General features: G+C 40.4%; 1 protein-coding gene and 1 long non-coding RNA gene across 2 annotated transcripts; one reads left to right on the plus strand and one right to left on the minus strand.

Moving 5' to 3' along the window:
* Positions 1-1,543: 1,543 nt before the first annotated feature.
* On the minus strand, positions 1,544-3,593 carry LOC124879030 (cyclin-dependent kinase inhibitor 1C-like). The gene is made up of 3 exons (XM_047383298.1): positions 2,930-3,593; positions 2,735-2,825; positions 1,544-2,312 (listed from the first exon to the last, which is right to left on the minus strand). Exons 1-2 carry the CDS (start codon positions 3,471-3,473, stop codon positions 2,737-2,739), a joined length of 633 nt encoding a protein of 210 aa, XP_047239254.1. The 5' UTR covers positions 3,474-3,593; the 3' UTR covers positions 1,544-2,312; positions 2,735-2,736.
* Positions 3,594-3,711: 118 nt separating this feature from the next.
* Positions 3,712-7,053, plus strand: LOC124879041. Its single transcript, XR_007040939.1, has 3 exons — positions 3,712-3,934; positions 4,048-4,215; positions 4,359-7,053. It is a non-coding gene; the product is annotated as an uncharacterized LOC124879041 (long non-coding RNA).
* Positions 7,054-12,626: the final 5,573 nt, after the last annotated feature.

Raw genomic sequence — 12,626 nt, forward strand, 5'->3', positions numbered from 1 at the left:
AAAAAGTCTCCGTTTCCATCCAAACATTCATGTTACACAGTCAAGGGAATACAAAGGCCTCACGGACCTGAGGAAAATTATGAAATATAACCCATATTTGCTTTGTGGACATTGACAGGCGGCCGTGCATGCATGCGTGCAGGGCCCTGGATTTGGCTTCTTTCAATTAAGGCTAAACTTGCAAGTATGACCTGCTGAATGGTTTGTTTCAATAGGCAGGCACCATTACAAAGACTAGTAGGTCTCTTTTTGCACTTTCTGGCAGGTGGCCTCCACGCCCGGTGTATCCACGGTGGGGTAAACAGAGTGCGTGTGTGAGTGGGTCCTTTGGAGGGCCTTGTCGAGTGCAGGTTGGAAGTGTGTGTCTGTGTGTGTGTGTGGGGGGGGGGGTGTCTTTGCGGCAGACAAAGCGGGGATCCAAAGGCAGCTGCTGCTTCTTTACAAGGGGCGAAAGGGCCTTTAAATCTGAGCCTATATCCCGCAGCTGCCATTAGGGGTTGCTGCGTCTGAATGCGGGTTTCACCCCGCAAGGGTCTTTGGGTTCATGTGAAGCAGATCCACGCAGACAGAATGTAGTCGCATCATATAAGAGCATTTGATATCTATATCCAAGAAGGACAATTTAATGCAGCCTCTAAAGGTGCTGGAGAGCTAACAAATCTGAAGAAACACAAAGAGGTCACACTTTCACATTTCAGGTCAAGATGCTGGTCATTGTCTAATCTGGCAGTTGTTTAGTTTTTTTTTAAACCAAAAAGTAGGGTCAGTTTGTACCTGCAAGGGTTTTGGTGACCTATAATTTAAAATAACTGGCTAAATGTGTTGTTTTATAAGTTTTCTGGCCTATGTGGGAATTGGAAATAAAAATAAATGAAAGTAGGGTGTAAATCAAAGTCCTTCAAAAATAGTTAGATTTAAATATGTAGTTAAGCATTCAATGGCTATTTATCACTATAATGCATTCATATGCCAAGTACAAACAAAAATATTTTAGGTACATTTTCACCAAACGGTTTATCACTTAATCGGTCAAATATAATTTTCCTAAACTCCTAAAGAGATTATAAATCAATTAGTATGAGTATGTCTATAATACCTTAAAATCACTTAAACTACAAAATAAAATATAAACTATAAAACAGATTTTGAAGTACAGTTTGTCTATTAAAAAGGCAATGTGTTCAGAAAATAATGTAAAATTACATTATGTGAAGTATTTCTAAGACTTATTATCCTAATAAATCATTAAAATGCTTAACCACCACAAAAAAAAATAAGATAAGCAGTGGTTTATTTGGGTATGAAATAGGAACACATTCAAATAATATACAATTCATTTTTAAAATGTAATCATTTTAATTAGAACCCAGCTACATAACTGAATAAAATACGTAAATACAAAACAATAAATAAATAGGCATGTTTTAACTAGCTATGTACCAAATGTGATATCTACAGGCACGAAATGGCATGCGTGGTTACGAAACGGAGGTATGAAGTGATCCTGAGCCAACCGGACACCAAACAAAAACGGACTTAAAAGTTGAATTCAAAGATGTTTTATTTACGTCTTTTTTCAAAAAATAATTAGGGCACTTGTTTGAAAAAACATAACACACACACAGCATATAACGGCTCAGACACAAAGAAATGAGTTTTGGGAAGCTACAAGATTGCAAACCACCACAATTTTCAAAAGAACAAATATTAAAATAAAATAAAAATTTCGCAATAGGCTAAAAACAGCAAGGCTTTAAACAAATAAAGAGAAACATAAATAACTTATAAGTTAGAATAAACTTAAAATATATACATTTACAGGGAAAAAGAAAAACAAAGACCAGAATTAAACAAACGCTACTGTCTCTATAAAGCTGTACACTTTTGGCCAGTGTAGAAAATTTTCTCTAGGATTGCACAGATGTTAAAACATTTAACACTGTCGAGTGGCTGTATGCAAAGCAACAATAAATGCTACATTTGTACTGGATAGAAGTCATTCGGTGAAACTTGCTCCCTTTCATTTTCAATTCTTCTCATTTTAGTTTTTCCTTCTTCCGCCCCACCCGCCCCTTTGAGTTCCCAAACCGTTCCGAGTCCTGAGAGGATCTGCAGGCGGTGTGGAGGCTTCGCTCCGCCGGGGCGCGTCGTGCTTCGAGCCGGCGGCACAACGGGACTCCTCTTCGTCCCGTTTATTGTCCTCCCTCCTCCGGCGTCGTAAAAACGGCACTCAGAATCCTCAAAAACGCGAAGGGAAGTAGTGCAACAAAAAAAAAAAAAAAAAAAGTACAGAAGAAGGGGGAAAACACCACCTGAGGAGGAAAAACAAGAGAGGGGTTCAATTTGACAAGAAAAGCGACGAGTCAGCTTTCTACGGAAAGAAGAGTGGCGACAGAGGCGGTAGTAGCGAGGCGTCACCCCTCTTAGCGGAACATTTTCCCGCCACATCGTGACGCAAACATCCACCCCCCGCCCCCGCCCGCGTTACTACAGCTACTACTATCACTATAGCGGCTCCTGTGATTTCACCACCAGCTCGCTCCATCCCCATCCCCCACCCACTCAGACAGCGCAGATAACGTTGGCTGGATCACGCAATCACTTGCTACTACAACGTAAGAGAATACACCAGAATTACCCGCTTTGTGACAAATTGTTACCATTTAGGGGAATAAAAAAAAAGGCGTCATTGCAGCAGATGTAAAAATGTTGGGAATTCAATTAATTCCCTTACGTTTAACGGATCCTCTTTCGGGGAGTTTGTTCCAACGGGATTGGAGACTTGGAAAGTCTGTCGGCAGCCTTCTTTCGTTTCACGAAGAAATCTGTGTGAAAGAGGAAAAAGCATAATTCACAATAAATATATTTGTTCAAATGAAACTCGGCTTCTGGGTGAGTATTTTCCTAGTTTAAAGAGCCCTGTAAATACCTGTGATGTGCGTGTTGTCATCAGCAGCCGCCGTCCTCCTGCGCCTAACACACGGAGCCTGTCTTAGAGTCCCTGAGATCTCTGTCACCGGCCTGTTCTCCTGGTTTACCTCCACCCGGGTGGGAGAGCTGCTGTCCCCGGCGCCGCTGCCGCCCTCCGGCGCCGCTAAGCGCTCCATTACATCCGTACCTGGACACTCCGGCATAGCGGAGTCCGAGGAGGGCGTCCGCTTGATGGGCGTCGCCGGTACGCGCGTCCTGCCGCTCTGCACCGATTCCCGATAATACGCCGCCGTCCTCTCCGCGGGCATCTCTTCCCACTCGTAGTCCCCTTCCAGCGGGGTGTTGTCCTCGAAATTAAAGTTCCACCTCTGCCGGTCCCGCTCAGAAATCTCCCGCAACTTGGCTTTTACGTCCCGACTTAGCTCTTCGTGATCCACCGGCCCGAACAGGCTGCGGCACACGCCAGTGCGTCTCTGGAGCGGGAAGGTCCTGCGGGCCACCAGCCTCTCCAGTGCGCTGCTCGATAACTGGACGTGGGACATCTCCGAATAAAGACTGCTTTATTTACAGAATTCCAGGTGCTGTTTTTGTTGTTTCGTTGCACTGTGAGTGCGTGTCTCCCCGCCCCTCACAGCTCAGTTTAAATGTACTCCGGCCGCAGTGCGCCTCAGAATTTATAACCTCCCAACGTGTAGGACTTGCATCAAGCTCCTCGCACGACTACCTCATTGGCTGCCTGAAAGTCCAACCCTCCCCAAATACGCACACAACGCCCATCATCATTTTCCACCTCTATCCCCCACCGCCACTCCTTTGCCCTTATGGCTGCAGGCCGAGTGGAGCGCGGCGTTAGGATCTCTCAGCTGCATGCAAGGTGTTAAAGCTGGGGTGAAACTGCGTGGACCTTTCCTTATTATTCTGAAGATGGAGCTGGAGCTGCGTCAACAGATCTTCTCGGTCATGACTTAATTCTCCTTTATGTCCGAATTTAGATGTTTAAAAGGTTAAATAAAATAAATTCTGTTTAATAAATGAATCTCGCTTGGACTGAAAATGTTAGGCGAACCTATAATCCCATCTGTTTTATATATTTTGCCTCCCCAAACACACCTGCAGGTTATATCCCATGTCCACGCACAAGGCGCCCCATTTTTCGGTCCTTAAGCGAACAATGAGAGCGTCGGATCATGTTTCCAGTCAGTCTGCAGGGATGTTACAGCGAGAGTGACACACAGATGCAACCTTTGCAGCAGCTCTGTAGACCAGGTCAAACAACGAATTAAGGTGATGAAGGCTGAAATTTCCACAGCAACGACGCTGTTAATCTGGGCGTCGTTGCTCTTTTACGCATATGTGGACATACAATAAGTCCTGGTGTATTTTTGCTATGTTTTTACAACAATAGCTGGTTGTACCTTTGCCTACAGAGAGCTGAGGCCGTCCTCAGATCTGAGCTGTCAAAGAAAACGGACAACGCCTTTGCAGGGGATGATGGGTGCACAGCGAACCTTAGTGGCAAGCAATTGCTACTGCACGTTGACCAAATAGAGCAAATAAAGCAACACTTGTGGTCTAAGAGGAATAATTTGTAGGTACTTTTTATTGTATATATAATTCTCCTTTATTTTTGTCACACCTATATGTTTAAGATGATCACACACGTTTCACTTTCAAAGACACAATAAGAAGAAATACTAAAAGCAATTTTCAGATAATGGCTTATTAAGTGGAGACAAGTTACCCAAATCAGCAATCTGTGGACCTTATTTATTAAACTAAAGCTACATGAAATATCTCAAACACTCGAGTAAAGGTTTCGGGACGGCCTAGTCAGGAGATTAGTCGATGAGTTTAGACCTAAATCCAATTGACATGTTCTGGTATGACCTTTAAAAGACAAGCCGTCGTTTTTAAATAAAGTGAAATAACTTTTTTTTTTTAAACATTTTCATGTAAGCCAGGTATGAGGGAGGAGATAAATAGCAGGAGCCATGTTTAATTTCCAACAGAAGGAGATGTCACTCACATCAAACGGTGATGTCACATGACAGGATTACCATCTTGTCAGTATACATTATGGTTTCCATGTGAGTGTCATCAGAGTCACGTGCATGGAGACAACCACAGCAGAGAGGGATCTGCTTGTAAAGACACTCAGCGCTCCTTTCTTAGGAACAGCAACATTCAGTTGATCCGTCATCATGTGATGTTTGACAATGGACAGAAGAAGTTTTTTCAATGCCAAATAGTAAAACTTTCTAATTCTGCTTGACTTTTTGGTGACAGAGCAGCAGAAAATAGTACATAGTTGCGAAGTGGAGGGAAAATGATACATGGTTTTTAACATTTTTTACATATACACATCTAAAAAGTGGAGCAATCAGAGAAGCAGCTAAAAGACCCGTGGTAACTCTGGAGGAGCTGCAGAGATCCATAGTTCAGGTGAGAGACTCCGTTGATAAGTCAACTGTTGGTGTAGCCTGCCACAAATTCTGTTTTTATGGGAGAGCGGCTGGAAGAAACCCATCGTTGAAAGGTACTGAATGATTTAGTGGACACACCAAACAAGTGGAAGATGTCTCTCTGGTTAAATGAGACCAAAATTGATTTTTTTTAGCTGACACGAACATTTGCTGTGTTTGATGGAAATCAAAACTCTGTAAAAAACATATTCAGAATGTGAAAAAAATAAAAGCTGTAATTGTTATAATTCATATTAAAAATTCAAACATTTATTAGCTTCATTGTGTGGCTTAATGGCTCCCCCTAATGATTACCAATACAAACAGCAATTACTAAAACAGCCTACTGAGAAAAGTGTATCATCCAGTGTGGTAAATCCATCTATATTGTTAGTCTAATAGCTTTTTATAAACAAAGTAGGTAACATGAACTATATCTTAGTAAGGGGATCATAGATAACACAAGTTGGTGACGGGTGTTCAGAGCCAACTGACTAAACTTCAAAATGATCTTTGTTTCTCATAGGTTCTTTTGTTTTAACTTAGTTACTAATTGGCTTAATGAGGTGGGAGGAAGACGTTGGTTCCTCGGGCAAAGCTATCAAACAGATACTATCGGCTGTGAAAATGCTTAGAGAAATTCTGCACTCATTACATTTCAAAGGGAGGTTGATTATGCAGCTTTCATCAGAGCAGCAGAGCGGTCAGTCTGCAGTTCTGCTGTGCTCCCTGACCTGTTTAGCCTGGAAAGCATTGCGGTGTGATTCTTTTATCTTTAAAGTGCACACATGGATGAACTATATGTTTAAGGTAGCTTAACCGGCTTTTTGAAATAAAAGGAAACAACCAGAGGTTCTGGACGCTGGTTAGAAACACCCTAGAGGCAGAGCAGGCTTCAGACAGAGTACTGATTGATGAGGTGGGCCTCAGCACTAATGATGAGGTGTGCCTCCCTGTAACAAGTGTTAAATTATTTCTCAGATGTTTACAACACTATGACATTATCATGTGGGCTTTCCCAATTGTTTAAAGGCACAGTAATATTAGTGTGTGTAAACCCCTGACCTTGAAGAATGTAGTAAAAGATATTTAAATAGTTTTTTTCACACATTGTTCTGGGAATTAGTGAATAGACATAATCCTAACTTAACTAAAACGACAAAGTTTTTGTCAGATTCAATGTAAGACAATTTTAGAAAATGTATATAACAATATTATTTCAACTTTAAATCAGCCTGTTTCACTATTTAGGAATTTGTATTGTTTTATCTGTGCTACCCTCTTTAGTCTGGGTTGGCTGCTGCTGTTTTAGGCCTGTGAACGCATAAAAAGCCATTTCTTGGGTGTTGTCTGCCATCTCCGCACCATACACACCACTTACCTGAACAAACCTTTGATGTCGCAGACGCCATGCAGGCAGGACTGCTGAGCTCTGCAGACAGTAAACAAATGGCCATTTGATCCTACAGACCTTTTCTTAGACTTAGAAAACTGCCTTTCTGTCGAATGTCTGTAAGTTTTAAGCCGACATACAACATTCCCAGAAAGATATCTTCAAATGTTAGCTCTCGAATCTCAACTCCAAGCCCTACAAAGGACCCAGCCAGAGTACCGGGCATGCAGTATCATGTGTTTTACTGAAACATGGCTGCAGGATCATATCCCCGACTCCAGCGTCTCTCTGCCGGGCTTTTTAACCATACGAGCAGACAGAGACTTAAAAAGGAGCGCAAATGTAAAGGAGGTGGACTGGCAGGACTTGTGAACAACAGATGGTGTAATGCAGGACATGTAACTGTGAAGTGTAATTTCTGCAGTCCAGATATTGAACTGTTGGCAGTAAGTTTTCATCCATATTATTTACCCAGAGAGTTCACCAGTGTTATTTTGGCAACAGTTTACGTTCCACCTTCCGTTGTTGCCGACACTGCATGTGATGCCATCAGCTCAGTTGTTGCTAAGCTACAGACACAAAACCCCAATGCTTTTGTGGCAATTTCTGGTGATTTTAACCATGCTTCACTCTCTGCTACACTTCCAACGTTTCAACAATTTGTCAGCTGCTCTACCAGAGAAAACAAAACATTGGATTTGTTTTATGCAAATGTCAAGGACTCATACATCTCTACAGCAAGACCTCCTCTAGGCAAATCAGATCACAATCTTGTTTTTCTCTGCTCAAAATATAAGCCCCTTGTTCAGAGGCAACCTGTAATAAAGAGGACTGTGAGAAAATGGTCACAGGAAGCCGAAGAAGCTCTGCAAGGTTGCTTTGAGGCTACAGACTGGGACGCACTGTGCCAGCCACATGGAGAGGACATCAATGCCATGACTGAGTGTGTAACCGACTATATAAACTATATAAGCTGTGTGGATAACATCATCCCCACCAGAACCGTGAGATGCTTCCCCAATAACAAACCTTGGATCACCAGTGACCTGAAGGACCTGCTTAACAAGAAAAAAAGAGCCTTCAGAGATGGAGACAGATAATTATTGAGGAGTTTACAGAAGCAACTTAAAGTCAAGATAAGAGACAGCTAGGAGGTGTACAAGAAGAAGCTGGAGAGCAAGCTCTTGCAAAACAATATCAGAGATGTGTGGACAGGGATGAAGAAGATCACAGGCTTCAAGCAGAAGGATGATCAGACTGATGAAGGTCTGGACAAAGCCAATGAACTGAACACATTCTTCAATAGGTTCAGTTCAGAAACAAGCTTCGCAGCCTCCTCTCCTGCTCACAGCCAAACAGACATTCCACCTTCCTTTGACCCACAGGACCCACAGCTGCCCAGTAACACCTCACATTTTTTATCTTCCACCTCAGCCCTAGACCCTTCTGCTTCTGCATGTTTGCCTTCAACCATATCAGAAGATGCTGATGCTTCCTTTGCTTCCCCCTTCCACCTGTGTGTCTCAAGAAGTCAGGTGAAGATGCAACTGGAGAGACTGAATCGGAATAAGGCTGCAGGTCCAGATCATGTCAACCCTAGAGTCCTGAAGGCCTGTGTAGAGCAGCTTTGTGCAGCACCTCCTCAACCTTAGCCTGGCCCAGAAGAAGGTTCCGGTGTTGTGGAAGACCTCCTGTCTTGTTTCGGTACCAAAAACTCACCCATCAATCCTCAATGACTATAGACCTGTTGCCCTGACATCCCACATCATGAAGGTCCTAGAGAGACTCCTGTTGGCCCACCTGAGTAAGCAAACAGTAAACCATCAGGCCCCCATTCAGTTTGCTTATCGCTGTGGAGTTGGAGTTGAAGATGCCATCATACACCTGCTTCAACAAACCCACTGTCATCTGGACAAAGCCAGTAGCACTGTGAGGATCATGTTCTTTGATTTCTCCAGTGCATTTAATACAATCCAACCTGATTTGCTTTGTCAGAAACTGCAGAAGACTCAGGTGGAGGCCTCAACAAGAAGCTGAGTATAGGAAGGTGGTGGGCCGCTTTGTGGCATGGTGTGGAAACAATCATCTCATTTTGAACGTGACTAAAACAAAGGAGATGATTGTAGATTTTAAGAGAAACAGGAATAAGTCAAATATTTCTATCATGGGAGAAGAAGTGGAGGTGGTGGAGGAGTATAAATACCTCGGTGTTCACCTGGTCAACAGACTAGAGTGGAGATGCAACTGTGAAGCCATCTACAAGAAGGGACAGAGCAGACTGTACTTCTTGAGGAAGCTTAGGACCTTCAGTGTTTGCAGCAAGATGCTGCATATCTTCTATAAGTCTGTTGTGGAGAATGTGATCTCTTCTGCCATCATCTGCTGGGGAAGCAGCATCAGAACCAGGGACTTAAAAAAGCTCAACAAGCTGTAGCATGTAGAAAAGAAAATATAATATTCTTTAATAATAATAATAATAATAATACAGCCTTTCACTAAGTCATTATATCTCATTATATCTTGACATGATAATGTATTGGATTCTTTTCCTAAAAGTAAAAACTGATCCACTGTCTTTGGTTTGTTTACACAGATTATTCCAGATTAATTCCATAAACAGAAATATAACATTCCATCAGACTAGTTCAGACTTACGTTTCTTAAAAATCTCACCAAATTGCAAATTTTCTGATGTTATTGTGTATTTTAAACATAACTTGCAAAATATGATGGTCCACAAAGTCATCAGTTTTAAATTTGGGAAGAGTGGACTTGTTGGATCTCTGTACCGTTTTATGCTTATGATTCTTACAGCTCTTTTTTGCAAAACAGAAATGAAACTAGTATACTTTTTACAAGAATTCCCACAAACGTCTACACAATAGGTCAAATAAGGAAGAATCAGTGAATTATATATTGTAAACATTATTCAATGACTTTTTTCACTTTATGTAATAACACAATTATCTTTGATATTTTCATCTTTCAATTACTGATATATGGTTTACGGTTTAAATATCCAATGGTTCATTTTATCGACATTCAGTGATAATATTTTTACATTCAGCATCACCAAACACACCATCCCTACTGTGAAACATGGTGGTGGGAGCATCATGCTCAGGGAAAGCCTTTTTTCAGCACGCTGAAATTAGTCAGAGTTGATGGGAAGATGAATAGAGCTAAACACAGGACATTCCTGGGAGGAATTGTGTTGTGTGATTGTGGCAGAGGTCCACCTCTCATCAGGACATCACTAAACATACAGCTGGAACCACAAAGCATACTTGTGTGTTACATTGCCCGACCTCAAGTCAAGACCTGAATCCAGCTGAGAATCTGTGGCAAGACTTATAAGTTGATGTTCACAGACTCTCTGCATCACAATCGGGTCATATGCCAAGAGACCTGTCCCTGTTATTGCAGTGAATGGTGTCTTTAAAGTATGACTCAGGGGGATGAAAATAAATTAAAACCACACCTTAAAGATTGTTGATTAAAAATAAAAACTAAATAATAATTATATATATGTAAAATCATGTATCATTTTCAACCCTCCTCACAATAATGCCCTACTTTGTTTTGGTCAACCACAAATAAATCACAAAGAAGCTCTGAATTTTGTTGTTGTACCCTGTTAATATATGACACATCTATCAGGGTGGGAATACTTTCGGGTGACATTGTGTGATGAACTCTGCATTGGTATATTGGTATAACCGCCTCTACCTTTTAACTTTGACCAGCTTTCCCTGTCATGCTGAAAAAATCATCTCCACAGAATGGTGCTGGGATCATCATATTTCACAGAAGACATGATGTATCAGTGTTAGTTTCCTGGTGTTTTGCTTATAAGACAAAAATTTTACCTGTGCAGAGTTTCATTACACAAAAGAGAGATAAAAGCAGTTTGGTCATTTGCTAGCTATGAAGAAATATTGATCTAAAAAAAAGAATCTGGGGGAGAATCTCATGAATTTTGTGGTTAAGGTTACTTTTAATTATACCTGGAAAAACAAAATATCTCTTTATCTAATTCCTAAATATTTCTTGTGAACACAGTCTAAACTTACCTATTTACTTATTGTGCTGGAAAAACAAAGAAATTGTTGAGTATTTAATGGAAAAAATACAAAATTAAAAACTGGTAAATATAGCATACATTAAATATAAAGTTAAAATATTAGAACCGAGGCAAATAAATACAAATATTAATTTGTGTGGTAAATATATCTAGTGTTTGTTTTGACAAAAGTTTAGGTAAATGATTTATTTTTTTTTGTGTTATTTTATTTCTAAAGGAGGCGGATATGACGTTATGCAAACTATCCTATTACAGCCATGCTAAAAACTTCTAGCAAAAAACCGTGTTAAAGCGCCTTTTTTCAAACTAAAGTTTAAATTAAACAAAGTACTGATAGTTAGTTACTTGTATTACCTCTGCTTACTTGAACTTCATTAAGAAACCCCCCATTGCGGAAAATAAGCGTTCCTCAAATTTGCCCGCCAGAGAGGTCAGACTGTATTGGGGTCTAAATTACATCAAGTAGCTGAAGGAGGACTTCCGAATTGAAATGTTTGATTTTCAAAACAAAACTGTTTCAGTTTGTTATTATACGCACAGAAAGACTTCACGGGGGTACGGCTGTGTGAATTTGCCTTTTGAGACGCTTCCAAAGGGCTGTGGAAGACAGTGTTGTTTCTGAGGTTTTTATTGTGAATCCAGATGTTTACATTGTATTAAAAGGCATAATATTTTCTTCCTTACTGTTTGACATGAAATTACAATAAAACATTTCCTCTTTTAGGCCAGCTATGATGACCAAAATGATTCATATTTGCTAAATGCCAAGGGGAGATATTTTTAAAAGAACATTTTATTGCTTTTTTCAAATTTAGACGTTTATACACACAAAATGTACATACTTTCTAAACTAGACATTTTCTAGACATTCATTTTTGGAGACGTGCTGTAGTCTGATGAAACTGAAATAGACACCTAAGGTCATTACGAGAACCATTCAAACCTGAGAGCACAATCCCAACTGTGAGGTACAAAGGGGGCAACATCATGTTATGGGGATGTTTTGCTGCAGGAAGGACTGGTGCATGTCACAAAATAGATGGCAATATTAGAAAAAATATTATGTGGAAATATTAAAGCAACATCTCAAGACATCAGCCAGGAATTTAGAGCTTGGCGCCAACTTGGTCTTTCAAGTTGATAATGACCCGAAGTATATCACCAAATTAGTTAGAAAGTTTCAACAATGTCAGTGTTTTGGCATCACAATGGCTTGATGTCAGTCCTATAGACAATTTGTGGACAAAGCTGAAAAGGTATGTGTGGGCAAGGCAACCTTAAAACCTGACTCAGTTAAACCAGTTTTGTTAGGGTTGGACCAAAACTTCTTCAAACTATTGTGCCTCTGTAAGAAACACTAAAATGCTTGAACCAAGTGATTTTAAGTCACATCTACCCGAAGAAAATCTATTTATACTTCCGAATTTGCAGCAAGTATAAAAAAAAATCTAAAATATTATATTGCTCAATTTTTTTGATATTTAGCTATTAAAAAATGGAAAGCCCAACTGACCTAAAACAGGAAAAATGTAGTCTGATTAATTTCAGTTAGTGAGGGAAAAGTGTATTTTTATACAGTTGTATGTCTAATTTTCAGGTTTTATTTGTATATTTTTGCCGTTTCTTTCTGTTTATTTTGATGATTATATCTTACAGCTAATTAACCCCCAGAATTCAGTTTCTTCATACTAAACAATGGAGGCAAGCTGAAGGCCACTATTAAAGCCAATGGGGCTTCCATAATGGCTGAGCAGAA

Source organism: Girardinichthys multiradiatus, chromosome 2 (assembly GCF_021462225.1).
Source record: "Girardinichthys multiradiatus isolate DD_20200921_A chromosome 2, DD_fGirMul_XY1, whole genome shotgun sequence".
Taxonomy (NCBI): domain Eukaryota; kingdom Metazoa; phylum Chordata; class Actinopteri; order Cyprinodontiformes; family Goodeidae; genus Girardinichthys; species Girardinichthys multiradiatus.